General features: G+C 39.6%; 1 protein-coding gene across 1 annotated transcript in view; it reads right to left on the reverse strand.

Annotated features, from left to right (window-relative positions):
• LOC104963985 (uncharacterized) overlaps positions 1 to 20,686 on the reverse strand; it is a 54,975-nt gene that overhangs the window by 28,970 nt on the left and 5,319 nt on the right. The window contains exons 3-4 of the mRNA XM_010792683.1: positions 18,820 to 18,863; positions 18,491 to 18,716 (exon numbers count right to left, since the gene is read on the reverse strand). Of these exons, the coding sequence (XP_010790985.1) occupies positions 18,491 to 18,716; positions 18,820 to 18,863 (270 nt within the window). The remainder of the gene's footprint in view (positions 1 to 18,490; positions 18,717 to 18,819; positions 18,864 to 20,686) is intronic.

Below are 20,686 nucleotides of genomic sequence, written 5' to 3' on the forward strand. Positions count from 1 at the left end.
ATTAGTATTAATCATCCCTATTATGCATAATTACAGTCTAATGTAATGTTTGTGATGCCAGGTGCTGTCGTGTCATCTCCCCGGTGTTTCTGTTAGTTCTGGAAACACAAAATGCTCGAGGACAGTATTGTGCTTTTTTTTATACCGAGTGCTATGCATACATACACGTTTTATAAAAAAGGAACAAAAGTAGTTTCATAATCAACCATCTCACTGTCAGAAGCCACGAAGAAAGACTTGCATTTACAGTAAGGTGCATGTTGGCTCTTATTATACCCACCTGATAGTGAGAGCTCTGGGTTAAATAATGATACAGTATGCATTTACATTAAGCTGCTGTCATTTCTGCTCATTATCTAAGTCCATCCATTGCTTATAACTGTCCTACTTGGTATTAGCTAAAAATAAACTAAAGAAATTAGCTCACCGAAGCAATTATCTAAAAATGTTTGCTTAATACATTTGACTACACTCTGAAAAGCAAACAAACCTGAAGTATAGATTACATTACATTTCATTTAGCTGACGCTTTTATCCAAAGCGATTTACAATGACCAATTACAGGGACATTCTCGCTGGAGTAACTAAGGACTAAATGCCTTACTCAAGGGCACACTATTGGTGGTGTTCCAGGCGGGATTTGAACTCACAACCTTCCGATCTTCAGCCCACCTCACTATCCATTAGACCACCACTATCCCTAGATTAATAAAAAATTGCTTTTTAACCCTTTGAAATCATAACCCCAGTCATATTGAGCACCTTTTTATCAGTGCATACAATATCAAACAATGAGACGACTGATTAAAAACCTATCATTGGGAATAAGTTAAGTCCATAGGGACTTGGCTTGGCAACTGGAAGGTCACCAGTTTAAGTCTCGTTCAAACCAAGTGCTACCGAGGTGTCCCTGAGCAAGGCACCGTTCCCTACACTGCTCCCCGGGCGCCGTTCATAATGGCAGCCCACTGCTCCTAACACTCGGATGGGTCGAATGCAGAGAAACCATTTCGCTACATACGTAGTTCCTGTACTGTGTAATAAGAATAAAAGTGCAAAAAAAAAAAAAAATTTGAAGCAATATTTGTATTATAATTTATTTTTAATTTTGTACTTGCACAGCGTTTTTAGACGGGTGAATTTGGATGCAATATCTGAGTTTTAAAACCTAATGTAAGTTTAGGAGTAAAGAAAATCTCTAAAACAAAGAAACTGGATAACAAACTCGGGGAATGAGATTAAGGTGCTCCTGGATGGAACTTTATATAGCTCCAGCCTCTCGGGGTACAGTAAGCGTTTATTAGAACAAAGGATTACTGAATCAGACTCACAACCAGTAGATTGGTTTCCTCTCATTGTACTTTCAAAAGGCTCCTCTAGAGGAACAGAGCTGCTTCTGTCCCTGGGAGCTGCAGTGCGATGTGGGAATGGAGGAGTGAGATTATGCCTGGAGTGCAGAGCAGTTGTTTTAAAAAGTGTTCCTCCTCACTCAAAGAGACTGCCACATCCCACAAGCAAGCTGTCCACAGATGCAACTTGTCTCGTTTTATTTGGCCTTCTTTGACAGCTGGACTGTTTTTTGCAGCCCATGTTTTGGACACAAATAGCCAATAGCCGTGTTCGCTGACAGCACAGACGTTTGATGTAATAACACACATCCAGTGTGAGAGTGGTGTTTGTCTGAGTATGTGTGTGACAGCTCAGACAGACAGATTTCAAGCCCAGTCCAGTTGTTATGTTCCTCCATTCTGGACCATCTCCGTTTCACTCTTTCACATCAGAGAAGTGGAGTCATGAAACTCTAGATAACTGTGAGTTCTTTACTCAAGGTGAAGCATTTATAGACTGAGCACACAGTTAGAAGTCTAGGTTTAACACACAACTGCTGTATGTGTGTCACAACTATATTTGTATTCTGAATCATTAATAACTAACTAAAAGTGTATGTGGCTTATACTGTAGGTTGCTAGACAGGTCTGATTAGTTTTCTGCCGTAAACATGTTTCTTCTTAAAGGGGCCTTATTATGCTTTTTGGGGTCTTCCCTTTCCTGTAGTGTGTTATTTAGGTTTTTGTGCATGTAAGCGGTCTACACAGCATCCACATATCCACACACCCCCCCTGCCTGAAATGCCTTTATTGGACTTCTTTGTTTCCTTGGGTTACATAATGACTGTGTAACACTCGTATTCATATTGGCTAGCACTCCAACACCTTGTGCATGATAGGCCAGGTGACGGGACATCGCTAAGGTGTTGAGAAATCAGAAAGAGGCGCTGCAGAACAGGCAGTATGAGAAAGATAATGCACTGTTTGAATATTAAAGCATGGAAACATGTCACAGTAGAGACTCAAAATACAAATATGAACCTGAAAAGGAGTAAATGATGTCCTCTTTAAACTCCTAAAACATACAATATATTGCATCTATAGTCAGTAAACCATGTTCTGAAACTAATCAATTGAGGCTAAAAAAAAAGAAGTCTGGTAATTGTTAACTTGAATCTTGAATTTGAACATACCCTTTTTGGACTGTGTATATTCTGATCTTGTGAACTTGCAGCTGTATTCAAATGAATTTTAAATCATGCAATATGGACAGTAATTCATTACATGGCAACTACTTTGGTTAGCAACAAGCATCTATTCATCTCTGTCCCATCAAACCAGACGGTTCACCCATGTAGACCTTTTGTATATTCAATGCATGCATTATAACATTGCAGGTCACTGACCTTCATTTAATGTGTGTCCTCCTCTTACCAACGGTTTAGCTGGACTTAATTATGTGCATGTGAATGCTATAGGTAATTCATCTACAAAGCCCAGTGAAAAGCCTGGCAGTGGAGTTCTTTTAGAGGCTTTACAGGATCCCTTTCATTGCACCTTTGAAAATGCCGTCAGATGGCATGTGAAGATGTTTTGACAGGCTCGCCGTTAGCACATCACAGATTCAAAGTGTCCAAAAGCACGCTGGAATATAAAATGTCCATCTTGACGAGACATTTTTTTCTAGAACACCGAAACGATACAAGTAGAGTGTTTATTAAATACTAATCTTAACCTTATTAGATGAAGAAGTTCAAATGTATTACATCTTTTTCATTTTTAATTGCACTGATTATATTTAAAGACCAATCTTACACTCAGTGATTTGTATGTTAGCGTTGAAGTCCCCTTAACACGCCATATTATGCCAATGCAATTTCTAATGTAAATAAAGATAGATTGTTTGTCGTTTATTTCATTTAACACAAGGCACAACTGTTTAAATGTGCTTCTAATGAACTAAATGGTAACTTCAAAAGATAACGGAATACATTTTTGATGAGGAGGCGACTTAAACTCAAAATAAATGAACTGAACAAATGATGGGAGAAACAGCCTACGAATCCAGTGGCTTTCTTCTAAACCCTTGTAAACATTATGTTAAATCCCAAATTACCTATAGGTAAACAGTAGATTAGTACTACCCACTCTTTCCATCAGACCATCAGGGATGGGCAAATGGCGGCCCTCAGATTAATTTATAAACAACGTAATTAATAAAAAATAAAAAATAAATTTTTTTCTTTCTTTCTTCATGTTTACTGTATGTCATCTTAATGGTTAATCTTAATGCATTGCACACACATGTTCCGTGCTTTCCAATAGTTTCGAAATAGTTTTATTCCGTTGTTAAATAACCTGTTCAATACAAAAATGCCACTTGTGAAAATGAAATACAATTTCTGTGAACTGATATTTCTTTAGTGAGCTTATTAGAGGATGTTCCCTGAAAGATCGTAAAATGTCAATGAAGATGTCAGACTTAATTTGTTAATAATTACATACAATACATGGAATGTGTGTGTGTGTGTGTGTGTGTGTGTGTGTGTGTGTGTGTGTGTGTGTGTGTGTGTGTGTGTGTGTGTGTGTGTGTGTGTGTGTTCCAAGTGAATCTGCGGCCCCCTGGTGGCCAGTAGGCCTACATGTGGCCCCCACCGCCATCCAAGTTGCCCATCCCTGCATTAGACCAACAAACAAAAGGTTAAAATTGTTAATAGATAATCTTGTAAGGCTGACCAACTTAGTCCCCCAATCTTTCATTTGCTAAATAATTGTTGTCAAGACAAAGAGACTGTAATAAATTAGGTGTGTTGTACAAGGATATTGCTCGGAAATAGTGTTGATACCAACTGCAAGTCTTATATTTCAAGGATCATGTAATGCATTATAAATTTGCCATGGTCCTTCCATGTGAGATTGGAGCCTCTTTCGTAATGTTGAGCATTGATTGGTTACGCCTGCCAATATCTAATACCCTCACCAAACCCTACACTGTTGACCTTTAGTCCAGAATGAACCTTCAGCTTCTATAGAAAGTGATAATAAATGTGTAATGATACATGAAGTAATTATTCAAAGGGTTATGCAGAGATATCACACACTACTCCATGCAGGTTGGTCTCTGCCAACCAAACAAAACCTGCAGAGAAAAACGTTTTTTCTGAGAAAATGCAATCTTTCTATCAAAACATCACAGAGAAAGGTGAACTCATTTCAATATGTAAAACCGTCTTTACCATAACCGTTTGGATTCATTGAACAACTGACACGTGTCAACATGATGGACCTGGGAACCCTGACATGCTGTGTATTCACCGTCGGTTGGCTCAACATGAATAAGTCAGCTCGAGTCTCCCCTATCTTATCATCAGCGGTTAAGTGATGGAATAGAGGTCAGCCTGAGCAGCAAGCAGGACGTGAGATGTTTCTATGCCAAAGGATAATAAGCAGAGGCAATTGAGTCCCAATGTTGTCAGGGAGTCACTATCTGCCTTCCGCTGGATAACAAGAGGGGATCAGACCACCGCTTCCAGGGCGCAGAGGGAGGTGAGTTTAATGTCACTCTCCAAAAGCTATTTCCAAGAGCTCACCTAATATGTCCCTTTCAAGGTCAGGACACACGGGATCTGACTGGGATGTGTTCATGGGCCTTTTGCCAAAAAAAATGTATTCACTTCAGTCGGGACATATCTGAAAATAGTGTTTATATATATAAATATGTGATTGGTCTTAAAAAATGCAAAATCTCTACAATGTAAACATAATTATTTTAATTTTTTTGACAGTTCTCAAAATATTTGGGTCTGAATCAGTTCAAAAGCTACTCTGATTAAATATAATGTGAAAACCATAGGCAGGTACTTCTATAGAAAACATAAATTGTTCCCCTCCCTCCCTGAAAAGCATCGATTGGACTCCTAATACAATGTATTGCAGGAGTTAGGCTAAAGGCGGGACATCTCAAAATATCAGAATATTACTTTCTTGTTAACCGACAAAAACGAGTCTCGAGTTTTGTTTTGTTCATGAGTGTCTTAACTTTATGCAAGCACACATTTAATCAAAAGTTCAGAAAGATAAGTATAGAGGAGGGCATGCAAAGCCCACAAAATAATCAGAACATTGAATTGTTCACTGAACGGCACTGAAGTCAAGCAGAAATACGGTGCAGTCTGTTGGGTAAAAAGGAATATCCCTTGATTTATTTTATTGCTTTCTTTTTCTTTTCTGAGAAATTCTTAACAAAAGCAACCCTTTAGACTTCAATGTATTTAACGCGCTTCTTCATAACAGATGATAACCTTCACACTGCATCATCATTCCAGCCGTTCCATGGTGTTATTTTTGAAAGAGTGGATAAAAGTATGTGCCTCATTCTCAGAAGGAGCTTTGAACTCAGCTGCAGGGGGGGAACAAAGAGAAAAGTTCCTCCTCAATGCATTTCATATGACAACATCTTTTTCTAGCCAGCCAAAACATGTCAGATGGAAAAAGAAGAAAACATGCAAGGAACATTTGCAACAAATAATGTCAACAAAAATGTGGAAAAGCACGCTTCTTTGGTTGCAGCTATATCACTCTTTTTTGATTGTGGCCAGCAGGCATTTGCTCAGTATCTCAGCAGCTTGCGTGTCATTACTCCTCAGAGTCACAAATGAGCTCTAAGCACGGCGATGCCAGCAGCTAGATGCAGGGACATGGAAATGAATATTGATATCTCTCTGTCACAAGCACAGGTAGACTGTCAATTACGCAGTTACACCAATTTATATGTCCATTCTCCTATTTTCTAGACTGCCTGTACTGTAGCTTAAAATAATTCAAGTGCGATGCTTGAATTAATCATCATTGCAGCTCCATCCACCGTGGCACCACACACACACACACACACACACACACACACACACACACACACACACACACACACACACACACACACACACACACACACACAGGGTTTAATTCTGCAGGCTTTATGTTTTGCAGAAAAGAGGGCTCTACATCTGTTATCTTTGCTTTTTACTCAAAGCACCCCGCAGTATGCAGCACATATGTTTAATATGCCAATAGGTGCTGTTGCTCAAAAGCATTATATTTATATTCCTTGCTGCAGCCACCCACTCTCCACTTCTCCAGAAGATTAAAGGACGGATACATATTCCATTCTTGGTAAACATACTACATTGTGTGAAATCCCTCAGGCCACAATAATGTATTAAAACAGTGCTTCAGACTAAACATGAGCAATGATCTGATTTAAAGTTCACACAGCATTCATTTCTTCTCATGGTAAACCAGTGAAACAAGTTAGCAAAACAATTGATTGTAGCATGTGGTTCTCTTTACTGCAGTGGTTCCCAACCTCTTTCAATTCAGGGCCCACTTAAGAATGTAAAAAATATTCGCGGCACACATTCAACCATAAACAAAACGGAGGCCAAATAAAGTTCTGATTGGTCAATTCAGAACATGTGACACATTGTTAATCCAGTAGAACAGACCACTGTCAAGGACTGTTAGGACCGTTGCTAAGGAGGATCAAGAAAGAGAGGTTCAAATAAAAAATAATCTTAAAGGTAGGGTAAGAATGTTTGGAGAAACCAGCTTGAGTGCGCTAGAATTTGAAAGTACGCAGCCGAAAAAAATCTGCCCCTTCCTTCAGACTTCGTTACAGAGCCCCTCCTCCAACACACACAAACGCGCACATGACCAATGAGGGCACGAGATGAGATTCTGCACAGATGGAAGGCTGACAGGCAGGTAGGCCATCCAGTTATTTAACCCGGGCCGGCTCAGATGATTGGTCGTAAGCACGACCAATCATCTGAGCCGGCCCGGGTTAAATAACTGGATGGCCTACCTGCCTGTCAGCCTTCCATCTGTGCAGAATCTCATCTCGTGCCCTCATTGGTNAGCACTATGGTAATAACATGCAAATAAAAACAGACCACAAATCCTTTGGAGTCCACACTGAGACGTTCACAACTGTGTCTCTCCTTGGTGTGTGTACTCACCTACAAGAAGAAAACACATTTTTATTTCACTGCATAAGTATTGCCAAAAAGTAACCTCCAAAACTTTCAATATTGTATTGCATTCTTTTAAATCTAGTTGAACTAAGTGCACACTTGCCTGTTGGCAGTGTGGTCATATGCTAATACCACAGCTGGATTCAAATAATAACACTTAAAAAGACACCATCCTTTTTACAACTTATGAGAAAAATGGGCAGGAAGTTGCCGTTAGGTGTTGAATTACCAAGCACTAAAATCAACATTTATTGGGAGCTTGTTTTGAGCTTCTTGTGGAAGACAGCAAGCTGTATCCTCCCCAATTGTTGAACGATATAAGTTTACAACGCTGAGAGGTAGCTATGTGAATGTGTTGAACAAATAAACCGAAAAAATGATTTGTGTCAACATGCGTGGGCTAATGTTACAGATAATAGCACACCAGGGAATAAGACAGCTTGTTTTTTAGCATCTCCCACTCTCAGCTGCCACTCAAGTGATGTCCACACCGAGGCTTAGAAACGGTCTCCTAAATGTTTCCAAGGATTCGAGAATCGTATTCATTCTGCAACACAAAGACACAAAGCGAAGCAGTTGTAGTCTTTTTATGCTCCACAAAGAAAGAAAACACAACCAAACAAACAACTTTCCTGCAGTGCATGCTTTTTGAATTTCCAACAGCGAATAAATGGTAAATTCTCTAGGCTGAGGATATGGCAAACATCTTGACATTTAAAAACCAACATCGTGGAAACATTGTCTATCAAGTTTGACGTTTGAACCAAAAATAAATTATGTAAATCCAGAGTCCGCCTCCTCTCGTCCCAGCGGAGTCCTGCGCTCTGTTCTGTGGTCCGCCCGTCAAGTGCAGTAGCCTTATCTGTGAGATGTGGGCAGTCTCTGATCTCCCTGCGCTCCGTTAGCTTCAAGTTTTGTTTCATCCATCTTACATTCTTGTGACCAGACATCAGCCGGCTCCATGCTGCATGGGTAGTGGAATAGCCTTGGGTCCACGCTGAGTTAGCTTGGCTTCCACCCGACTCTCTTTGGTGACTCAGCCCTCGGTAGGGTTCTGTCCAGCAGGTCTGGCTGGGCGGTCGAACGATGCCGCTGGTTGTGATCATCTCAAGGTCCATGTGCTTTTTTTTCAATGTAAATGAGTGTATCTCATCTCTGTGATGACCATTATATTTATCTTGTGTTGTTTTATTCTCTTTCCTTTTTACGGACAGTCTTTTTATGTATTTAAATATCATTTTAAAGGTCCCCTACTGTTTTTCATTGCTTTATCATAGGTCTCAGATATATACAAAACATGTCTCTGATGTGTTTGGCCTCGAAACACCAAACAGATCATTGCAGCATTACCCATAATCCCCTCTGTTTCAGCCCTTTTTCCAAAGTGCTGATTCTCTGTCTGTGACTTTAGATGAAAATAAGGAGCCCCTCCCCACGCCCCTCTGAGAGATATTTGGTTAAAAAGAACACAATGGTGCTCTAGGAGGAGATTCAGGTGATTAAGGGGGGGGGGGGGGGTTCCTTGGTTGGTGATTGGCTAATGGTTACAAAGCCAAAACATCGTTATGACATCATAAAGTGGACGAAATCTGGTCAGCTCATTTTCAGACAGGTTTTTATATAAATGGATCAGGACAAAAAGTGAGAGAATCTTTTTTCCTGAAACTTTCTGAGTCTCTTTACACAGAGGGGACACATGTTGATGTAGAAAAGACATGAACAGTTAGATTTTGCATAATAGGTGACCTTTAAAGTGTGTTCCTGTTGAACTCTACTTTTGTGTTATTTTTAAAGCACTTCGAATTGCCTGGTGTTGAAAGGTGCTATTTAGAAAAGATTGCCTTGCTTTGCCTTGATAGACCGTGCAAGTTGCAGTTTTTAAAGGCAAAAGTAGAAGAAATTAAACCAAAATTAAGCAGAGCAGCTGAATCTGCATGTGCAAATGTCACTTTTCAGCCTGACCTCCAAATAAAGAACATTTTGAGCAATGGAAACATTTGCATAATAGCAATATATATTCTTACACAAAAAAAAGGAATTCCAGTCTGTTTTGAAATATTTTATTCATCATGTGAGTGAATTTTTGCACCTGTGTCGATGACGTGAAAACCAGACAACAAACACAGTTAACAATTTATGAAAATGTAAAGAGCAGATCTAAAAATAGCGAGGGCTGCTTGTAAGACTGCCAGCTTATGTGTTGGTGTGCATCATCCATAGTGGAATCTCATCAAAGCGAATATATATTCCTGCCTGGAATGATTACAAATACACATGCAACATATTAATCGCTTAGCCGTTGTTCGTGAAGCTCACATTTGTACGTAGTTTTAGTGGCTTTATTCATTTGGAGACTTGTTGCTATTACAAAGGGTATACTAGTAATGCATAATATAAAACCAAGGGTCATACCAGTGAGTTCGTACTGTGAGGCGAGGAGAAGATGAGTTGTGATCTCTGCATGAGGAATTATTTTATTTCTACCCTTACCAGGACTCATAAATAAAAATTCAAAAACATCCAACACAAAACAGGCAAAGTGTAATGAGTGCCACAAGGTTGTCTGAGGCTAAAATGCTGCGGGAAGACAATCACGTACATTAATTTGCATAACTAAAGCACATTATCATGCAGCAAGGAAAACTGAGCCGCAGTGAACGTGATTCCCAAAGTGTGAATGATTCTTAAAGTGGACCTATCATGCTATATTTGAATAATATAGTGTAGGACCATACCTATATAAGGCATATTTATACTTTTTATTTTTCAAAATACCAAACAGATCATGCATTTTAGCCATTCCTCATTTCGCTCAATTTAACACTGTCTTTTCATGGGCTGATTCTGTGAGAACAGCACCATCTAAAGGCCTGGCATTTGTACTACAGCGTCTCCAGCGCTTTCGAACGGCAATGTCCGTGGCTGTCTCCTCCTGATCGGTGGAGTTGGCCCAATAGCCGTAGCGCCACTTCTGTGACGTCATAGAAGTGTTCAAATCTGGATCAGTCTGTATCAGATCCGTTGCAGCCCCTTTTTAAGAGATTTGGGTATGTAGGAAAATAGAGTGGGTTGTTTTTTCTGACACTTGGTGAGTTCCCTGGAACACCGGGGACACATATTCATTTATAAAAGGCGTACAAAAGTGCATTTTGCATGATAGGTCACCTTTAAGGTACAACGAAATCAAACTGCGTGAGCGCTAAGTATTCAGTAAAGGTCAAGTTAATGATTATCTTGTGAAAGGCACAATCATCACTGCAACATTTCACTACAGTTGAATTGTTTATCACTGCTGGAGAAAAAAAAACACAGAGCTATAACCCCCCCCCCCCCTTATTTTTCATTTACATTGTAGTTTCACTCCACTGCTCAGCATTTTACGACTGCCATAAATGGATTGTTTTGTCCCGGCATCAAATCAATCTGCCATTCTCACTGACACACGGCTTTTGTTTTGTGCTTGAGGTGTTTGAAAAGAAACAAATGGGAAATTGGCCATCACCTTGCTGTGAAGACTTTGGGAATCCACTCATTCTCAGTCACTTGCATCCACTCTCGCTGCTTCTCATACGCCCATATCAAATGAAGCAGTGCAGTATTATAGCACTGAGTTGGATGGCTGCCATCACAAAAGCAGTGAAATGAATATATTCCAGGCGCTTTTTGGAGGATGGAAATGTAATCAATTGGAAACAGGTCGAGGGTATATTATTGAATGCTTGCCAGTGCTGCCCCATTTATAATGCCCTGATACAAAATTCACACCCGGCGTGATTTGTAGATACAAACTATAAAACAATGTCTCACAAATAAGATGCTGACTGCTCTGTTACAGATGAAAAGCTGTGTATTCATAGACAGACAGTAATTCAATTTAGCTGTGCTGGGTGACTCTTGACATGCAAAGAACCTGCACTTAATGCAGTGACAGATGTAATTAACTAAGATCAACATGTTAATCTGCTCTACTGTTACATCTGCGTTTCATCATTATTGTCAAATAGGCATTGAAGTTGGCCTGTGTAATTGAAATGTTTTATTCTTTATTCATAACCACATGCACTTCCTGTAATGTTCCTGTTTTCATTTCTTATGATTTGATCAAAAACACTTAGGGGCCCTAGTATGCTTTTGGGGATTTGACCTTGTATGTGTTACTGTATAGGTTTTTGTGCATGTACATGGTCTGTAAAGGCTTCTCTCACACACACACACACACTCGTCCCCTGCCTGAAACCACTTGATTGTAATCCTTTGTTTACTTCTGTAACATACTGATATATGTAAACCTCACACTTCTATTGGCAAAATGCTATATGACATTACAAATAATAAGTTGTTAATAAACAATAATACAGTTTAAAAGGGGAGTGATTTGTAAAATATCCATAAAGAAAAATAAAATCTGTTTACAGTTCTGTGTCATATGGGTGTTGAGAGATGTATCCATAGATCTCTTAATGTTGCTCTCAAAGTGCACCAGAATATCTTCCCGGGGAGCATGCCCCCCGACCCCCCTAGAGGAGGTTAGCCCCCTCCCATGTAAATCATGTCCACATGGATAGGAAACTAAATATATTTGCACATATCTTGTGTCCATATCTTTCTGTTTTCGTGTTCGTGCCACAACCGTGCACGTGAATGCATACGCGAGTGATGGTAAGGTATCTGGATTACTGTAAGAGGTTGCTTTTTCTTTGCACAGCATGAAAGAAAGGCGAAATGAATGGGCTGTGAGCAGAGGTCAATCATTTGTACGGCCCTCGGAGGATGTTGAAAATGGCCCTTGAGAGGAAAAAGGTTCCCCACCCCTGCAGTAGAAGCACAACATACTAATATGAACCTGAAAATGAACAAAATATGGTGTGTGTGTGTGTGTGTGTGTGTGTGTGTGTGTGTGTGTGTGTGTGTGTGTGTGTGTGTGTGTGTGTGTGTGTGTGTGTGTGTGTGTGTGTGTGTGTGTGTGTGTGTGTGTGTGTGTGTGTGTGTGTGACATGTGTGAGTGAGTGGGGGAAAGGAGGAGTTGTCACATTAATTTATAATAAGTTTGGCAGACTGAAATGTAAACATCACATCAGAATTTCTGTGAATTAAATTTTAATTTGAGTCGTGTAAAATTAAATGAAATGTAATTCCCTTATTTTCATCTTCCTGCTCCAAATCTATCAAGGTGGGTTTAAGACATCCAACAACAGATGTTGTTCATTATGCTGTTGTTTATACAGCACATCTAGCTTTAGGCTGTGGCGCATTGAGCAAAGAGCTGATTCCACTTATTGGATACACAAGAACAACAAACCCATTAAAGATTGTGGTATGAAAAAGAGTATTACAGGCCCAGAGGAGACAATTTCATTAATATTATGACACATTTGGAAGACAACCAATGAGACAGCAAAAATGTGCCTTTGTTTCTTTAGTGCGAGGGACTGATCATTACGCTACTGTTTGGTTGGTATACTGAACTTGGAAGTGCACACTGCAGGCAATATCTTGTGTTCTCACAGAATTGGGATCTACTCACAGGGGAGCAGAGAGGCTATAAAATCCAACAGCTTGCAGCTGAAGCTTAAAAGACAAATATGAGTTCTCTCTATTTAAAACAAATGGTTCCTGCGCTGACAAAATGAACATCTCTATATAACAAATTATACTACTTCTTTAAGGATGGCGGGGGATGGAACCACACTGTTTAGTGCCTTGGTGACAAAAATAAACAACTTCTTAACTGGATCTTTTCCCAGCGTGGTCACTGTTTACAGTTATTTGAAGCATGCCAAAAGATATTCATGATTCCAGATGTATCCCTTTTCAATATTTGGTTTATATGTAAGAGTTTTAAACGTTCAGGCTTTGTTTTGGTTTCTCAGAGTGAATTTGGTAGCAGAGGTGTTACGTTTTTCAGACTGAGTAAAGAGCCAATATGGGTTTCCATTTTCCTTTGTATATCCACCCAACAGCAAAAGTGAACTGCAGTGAAGCCGCGTTCAAAATGAATACATTTGCACCTCCACACTTTTTGGTCTTGTCCAAAGATACAACTATTTTGGGGTGATATTTGGAGAAACATGCAGCATATTCTATAGTTACAGATCCCTTTCTCTTTTGTAGTTCTCTACTTGGGTGACCTTCCAGAAGAAATGACGGGGAGTAATAAATACCTTTTGAAAATATTGACTGTAGCGGCAAAAAAAGCTATTACTCGTAAGTGGTTACAGGCCGAATCTCCTTCAATAGATCTTTGGATTGAGATCATTAAACACTTTCATGACATGGAGAGATTGGCAATTTCTTAAGACTTAAATATGACCTGTACACAGTTCAATGGTCTAAATGGTTGAAATATATCTAAGTGTGATTTTAGATATTCCTTGCTCACCTACGGTTGGAAATGCTGAATGTCTGAACCTTGTTTAATTGTAAACAATATTACACCATGCATTGATAAACCACTGTCCATGTCCATCATACAGAAATGTACTTCCTCCAAACTGTAGAATACTCGCTGTCTGGCAACTATTTGTTGTTATGTACTGTGCTTGTTTGTGTTGTTTGTCTGAAAAAACTCAATAAAATCTAAGTGAGAAAAAAGAAATGAATACATTTGTTCTAATTGCTCAAAATTTGACATTTGCAAATTCTTGGGTCTTAAGCAATACACCCACCAAGTGTGAAGTAGATCGTATCAAGGTTTCTCGATTATATGAAAAGGACATTTATAAAAGCACACCGACAGACAACCCTTGCTTTATAGAACGATTAAAGTAAGATCCACCGAAGATGTGACATGCACAGGAAACATTGATCTGTCTTTTTGAATGCTTCATAACCCAATATTCAAGAAGCAGGCTCAAGGATTTCTCTTTTGTTGAGCTTTCCCTGAATACTGACAGTACTCCATGTCTTTGTAGCCAACCAAAGTTATATCACTATTTCAAAAACAAGTTTAATACGCATTATTCTTAGGTCAAAAGATTTGACTCAGCTTTCTTTGAAGACGCATTTCCTCTTGAGCAAATTGTTAGTTTTATTTTCATCACACTAACCTCAACCTTAATGCATGACCGCTCGAGTTGAGACACTCACTGCTGAGGAATGGGTATTCAGTTCTGGCATCTAAATGGGCAAAATAGCTTTTTCAAATAAGCAATTAAGGCTAAACAAAAAAAGTGCCTTTACCCTCATATGTTTCTCAAATTAAGTATCAGAAATATGTTGACATATAGCAACAATAACTGGAAGGTGGGGTTTTGAGTGGGATCTGAACATTTCAAAAAAGTGTGCACGATGTGAATGTGTGTCACAGGTACAACTTTTTCTGCCAAAGTGAATTAAAATAGTTTTTCTGAATCGTTTGCCACAGGCAGGCCATGTATGATACATCATTTGAATATACTATAAACTAAAGATTTTTTATGAAGAGTGTGTATTGCTCACATTGTGTTACCCTAATTTTGCTGACTTGTTTCCTATGTTCAGTGTTCCCTCTTGGATTTCAGACAAACGCAGTGTTGATTCTCTCCATGAATATCAAATGCAGATGAATATTAATCAGTTCCCCTGGCAAGCCTCAGCCAGGGAGAGAAATGAATCAAACTGCAAGATGTCACAGTGAAGAGCAAAAATCCCACTGCTCCTCCATCTAACATGCCCTTCCACATCTTAAAGAAAAAGCAACGTAAGGCCACACAAAGGGGATCATTACCTTTCACCTCACTTAAGACAAAGCAAATCTTACACAACACGCACCTTCACTTTGCAAGAAAGTTAATTCAAAAGTTATTTGAGCCTTATTTCCCACATTCGTTGGTTTTGTTGAATATGCTGATGCAATCTTCTGCCAGAAATGTCAGATAGCACCAGGGAGCCGACCGGCAGGGGAAAATCTATTCAAACTCCCATCAAACTGCAGACGCCGAAAGTGGATTCGAACAGATCTTAAGCGGTGCTAAATTGTATTCATTACTGTTACGACAGCAGGGTAATACCTCAGGTAATAACAAACAGCAGAACTCCTGTTAACATGCTGTCGATTTTGTTGCCAGGTTATGCTAAAGGCATAGCGGGAGAACTATAAAGCCTCACGTTTGTTTTCCATAAGAGGCTATTTAGTATGCTGGATTTAATACATGAGTTCTTAGGGGAGTTTGCGCGGTGTGTGGAGAGGTGCTTAGTTGGGGGGGTGTGGAGGCTGTGGAGACTTCTGGCTGCTTGGGAGACCATGCGTGCTGCTGCACTCTGTGGGAAGCTAATGACCGATGCACACTAGCTACGCAACGAGGATCACCAGCACAGCTCTCCATCTCTGTCTGGCAGAGGGGATTTTCTCCAGTAATTGGACCTCAGAGTGGTCCTGAAAATCCCATTTTGGGGGGAAAATGGCAGCTGGAGAGGCCCGAGTTGATGCACAAATACATACATTTCTAGCTGTAGCTTACCAGTCATCATTTTTCAAACACTGATATTTCACAAATACACCTTATACAAAATTCCTGCTATTTCTTAAACTAACATTGTGTCTCTCTTGTATCATGTTGTATGGACATTTAAGAGATGTTTCCTCAAATCAAAGTCAAAGTCAACTTTATTGACAATCTTTCAGTTTGTGTGTACAGACAGAGAGACATCGAAATACCGTTTCCCACAATCCCGAATACAAGAAATACACAATCAACAGACACATGTATGTATGTGCACACATTAAGACCTAAATAAAAGCACAACAATCAATACATACAAAATAACAGTAACTTCAATATCTTTGGGAAATGTTCCCATTTGTTGTTGTGAGACATGTTTTCATGTGAATAGCCCTGGAAGATTCATGTCTCACCACTGTTGCATGAAAACAGAATTGAATCACTTTGGGGTTGTGAATTAATGGAGTGGTTTAATTCGCCTTAGGCATAGTTCACTGCTCTATTGTTAGCTGTCCCAAGAGAAATATAGCCCACGTGTGTTATGTGTAGAGCCTGGTCCAAAAATAAGTTTGCGTGTATTACAATGCAGATAAGATTGCAATATGAGAGTGAATGCACACTCAGTTGCCCAGCACACACTGGAGAAATGCTCCAAACGTGTGCTTGATTTAAACATAAAATGAAAAGATAAAGGTTGTAGAAGGTTGTTTGAAGGCATAATTAAAACCCACTCAGGCACTTTGGTGGCATCCCTCACATGAGGATTGAAATGATGTGGGGTGGAAGGCAGTATTGGGAAAGATTCACATGTTCAAATAGCTGGAGATGGTGGTCGCCAGGATTTTTGTGCCTCTGTTTTGCTCATTATCGGGAATTCCAGCTGTTTGACACCCTTACTGCCTTCTGTTCAGTGAGTTGTGTTGTTTTGCACCCAATATAGACTGATAATGGCATCAACAAGCACACACAAATTAAAGCAAAACATACACATTAGCTCCAATTCTTGGAAGTAGACCAAAAGGGATAACCTTCTTGGCTAATGATAACAAATGTGATTTACATTCATGTGCATAGGCATATTATAACGGTTAAATTAGCCTTGAATTGCCTGAATGAATAAATTAGCCGACGTATAGTATCCATGTTTGGTTTCTTTTTCGGGCCCTTCCATCTTCTTGGTCTTCCCTGACCACGCGTAGACTGAAACATTGGCACATCCTTATATATAAAGCTATTCTTGGTGCTCTTCCCCCTTATCTAAGAATGTACATAAATAGAAAATGCACAGGATCCTATCGGCTTCGCTCCGAGAACTTTTTTCTTTTAACTGTACCAAAGGTCCGTACTGAACTTGGGAAAAGGGCATTCAGTTACGCTGCCCCTCAAGCTTGAAACCTGCTTCAAACTGAGCTGAAACTCAGAGAGCTGGTCTCATTAGAAACACTCAAAGCAACTTTAACTGACCTTGAAGCAGGCCGCTGTGTCTGTAAATGCTTTGGCTAAACTTGGTGTATGACTGTGTTGTGATTGTGTTTTTTTAATTGTTTGTAACTGTAAAACTGTCTGAAACTGTGCTGTTACCATTATTGGGTCAGGACTCTCTTGGAAAAGAGATTTTTTATCTCAATGAGAACTATCCTGGTTAAATAAAGGTAAAATAAAATATTCAGTTTGAAGTCTGATGCATTGGAAGTTATTCAAATGATCAAATGATGATGTGACTGGTATCCTAAAGGTAACACAGGTAATAACAATGTTGGAAAGGGTTAGCTTTTTTCATGTTGACTCGCACATCCAAGAAAAGCACAGATGTCAACAATAACATTAACGCTGATTTTATTTTCTGTTAAATTTAGGTTTGCCAGTAATCCATGCAGGGAGTCAGCTCACACAAGAGCTCTGGCACTGAAACACCCAAATGGAATATAGCTATAATTAATATGATTAGTAACACCTGTGTTTGACGAGTCAAAATGTCCACTGTGAGAAAGGTCTGCTTCAAGCTCTTTTTAATTACCCAAATCTGCAGTGAAGGGGGCAGCTGATGAGTGATTAAACACAGGTGTGGTACCTCCAGTATGGCATTTGACTGTCTGTGGTGCTGAACCACATATCTGAATATACAGCACTTCACCAATACGCTCCTCGGGTATAGAGGAAGTACAGGCTGCATTTTCTCCAACAGTATCAAAGAAGCTTCGCAATTCATCAAAAGAAAATTCACAATAAATACTTTTTAAGGGAAATGTAATCATATCCAGATCATGCAGTGCAAACATGAACTGTGCTTACAATATGTATCTGTTTTCTGGAACTCTCCAGCTCCTGAATGTGTTCAAATTATGCACATAAATCAGTGGTGGCCACAGATCTTTAAGTGCCCTGAGCAGCAGTTCAATGAATATGAACAAGTACTTCACATACCTATAATTGAATCATGTTGATGCATGTAGGATTCAGTCAAATTACAGGATTCATTTACAAAAATAAGCAGATCACAGTTAAGATGTTGATTCTTCACAAAAGCTTCCTATTCCTGGATATAGATGTAGATGATTTTCTTAGTAAACTATTAATACAAGTCAATATCTAGCCTTTATTAGTCCCTGTGAAATGGACAAAGAGTTAAATGATCAAGTCTGCAATAAATGGCTGGATCCGACCCTGCATAATGATAATGTAGCAACATTTAAAAAACATGACAAGACAATACTCATCAGTTGACGAATCAGATTCCACGTCTGATGGGCTATAAAGATGATCATTTTGATTATCCTCTTCATGTTGGCTATTGTCGGCCTCAAGCTCTTTTTCCTCATCAATTATGTCCCTTTCAGGGAGGTTTAGCTGCAGGTTGCACTGAATCCCAGCATCCACAGTACTTGTGTCATCATGTGTTTGTGTCCCAACAGTACACCCAGTTGGTTTGACTTCAATTCCTGAAAATATTATATATAATATTATATAATGATATATATACGCATGTTACATGTATGTTTATTTGTATCTTACATATCAATATTTAAATATTATGATACTGACCTTTGGAACAACCAACATGGATTCGAACTTGCTGTCCAGCTGACCTGAACTAGGAAACCTAGCTCGAGTCGCCAGTGCCTGACAAATAGAGACTAAATATGGAGGATTTCTGTTATATCAGTCGGCTGGGGATACAGAAATTCCTTCAAGACCTGGCGTTTTCGCACGCGCGACATAATTTTCATTCATAGTACAATGTGCGACACCAGAAACGACTCGGAACAAAACATGCCACATTCTCTCTCTTTTTGCTCGCAGTAAACTGCACGGCGCACCGCTCGTACACAATAGTTTGTTGTATCGAGAGAGTGAGTTTGCCTTAGATTTGGTGTTGACATTTCAGAATGAAATTGATGTGCAAAGGAAGCGCGCCCCCCTCCACGAATACACGCACATAGTGCTATGCGGCACCGACACGGTTGCTAGCGTTCAGCTGGAACGCAGGCAAGTATGATGAGAATCCATCGCTTGCGTTGTATCACAAAGGATCAAGACCTCTTAACACTGAAAATAATAACCATAGGGTGTTGGTAAATATTGATGTTCAATTAGATGTGTAAGGTCCGATACACAATAAGCTATTAGTGCGAATGATACATGTCATCATGCGTATGAATAGCCTTCCTCCATAATATTTATAGTCATAATAAACAATTCTTCTCTCTCTTTCCTTCCTCCTCCGTTTGTTGTTGTTGAGAGCTGTATATGTTTTAGAGAGTCTATAAAGATATTTTGGAGGGAGGCTATTCATAACATAGGATATAAAAATTCTATCTAAATATATTTTCACGGAACTCTGATGCAGTACATTAGAACATCTGACACCTGTTTAGTTGTGATGTGTGTGTACTGAATCTAGGAATATAGGATCCATACTGTGGCACATGCATGTAGACGACAAGATGAGAGACGTAGCGATAGACTGGTGCATCTCACTTAGCTGCTCCCACACTGCAGCCCGTAGTACATATGATCGTCTCTTTCGCTCTGAACTGTGTACTGGCACAATGTATATGTTGCGATGTCGAGCGTACACAGAAGATAGCCTCTTTTGCGGGGTTGGAAGCGAAATATATATCTTAGTGATTCAGAGAACATGTAAGTAGCGAGAATTAATTCAAACATGCATCATGTTACTAGTGTCCTAGATGCAGATCGGGAATCTGTATGGAGGTTGATAGAGATAGCCATGAGATGATGATCTTCGCTCACCGTCTTTAGCACTTTAGATAGAAGTTGTTATGACCTGCAATATAAAAAGGAATTCCTGCTGATCATACAAGCAGAATTTACTGCCAGAAGGTATCGCTGTTGATCCTCATTAGCCAATATAATAGTGCAGATCTCGACTACTAGTGACCTGTTTGTGTGGACTCTTATTTGGTCCATATCATCACTTTTCATATCTGGACAAGTGACTAACCACAGCGATTGTACTGATGGTAGTATCACTCGCATACTTAGGTCAGGCACATTTGATCAAGCCTTTCATATAGTTGTGCCATAGCCTGATATCTATGTCCATTTCTCGCGCCTGATGATACACCATTATTCTGCACCCATTGTTGAGTTGTCATGTTATATTGAAGACTACGGCTCAAGTTACGCCTTCTCGCATATACAAGAACCGAACGAATCGTTATGGGGGCACATTTTGTTGGAAATCAGATCAAAACCTGCAAACATTTTGGATCGGATTATCCACAAATGTGCCCATTGTTCTTGTTGGCCGAAGCGCGACCTGGAGCCTGTGTAGGTTTTGTTACATATCGGTTTAACACATCGGGGACATATGAAGGGTGAATACGTGACATTCAGGAAGACGATGAAACACCAAAGCAGAGCTTAATCCTAAGAGGATCATTGG

Source organism: Notothenia coriiceps, unplaced genomic scaffold, assembly GCF_000735185.1.
Source record: "Notothenia coriiceps isolate Sejong01 unplaced genomic scaffold, NC01 NC01_scaffold00036517, whole genome shotgun sequence".
Classification (NCBI taxonomy): domain Eukaryota; kingdom Metazoa; phylum Chordata; class Actinopteri; order Perciformes; family Nototheniidae; genus Notothenia; species Notothenia coriiceps.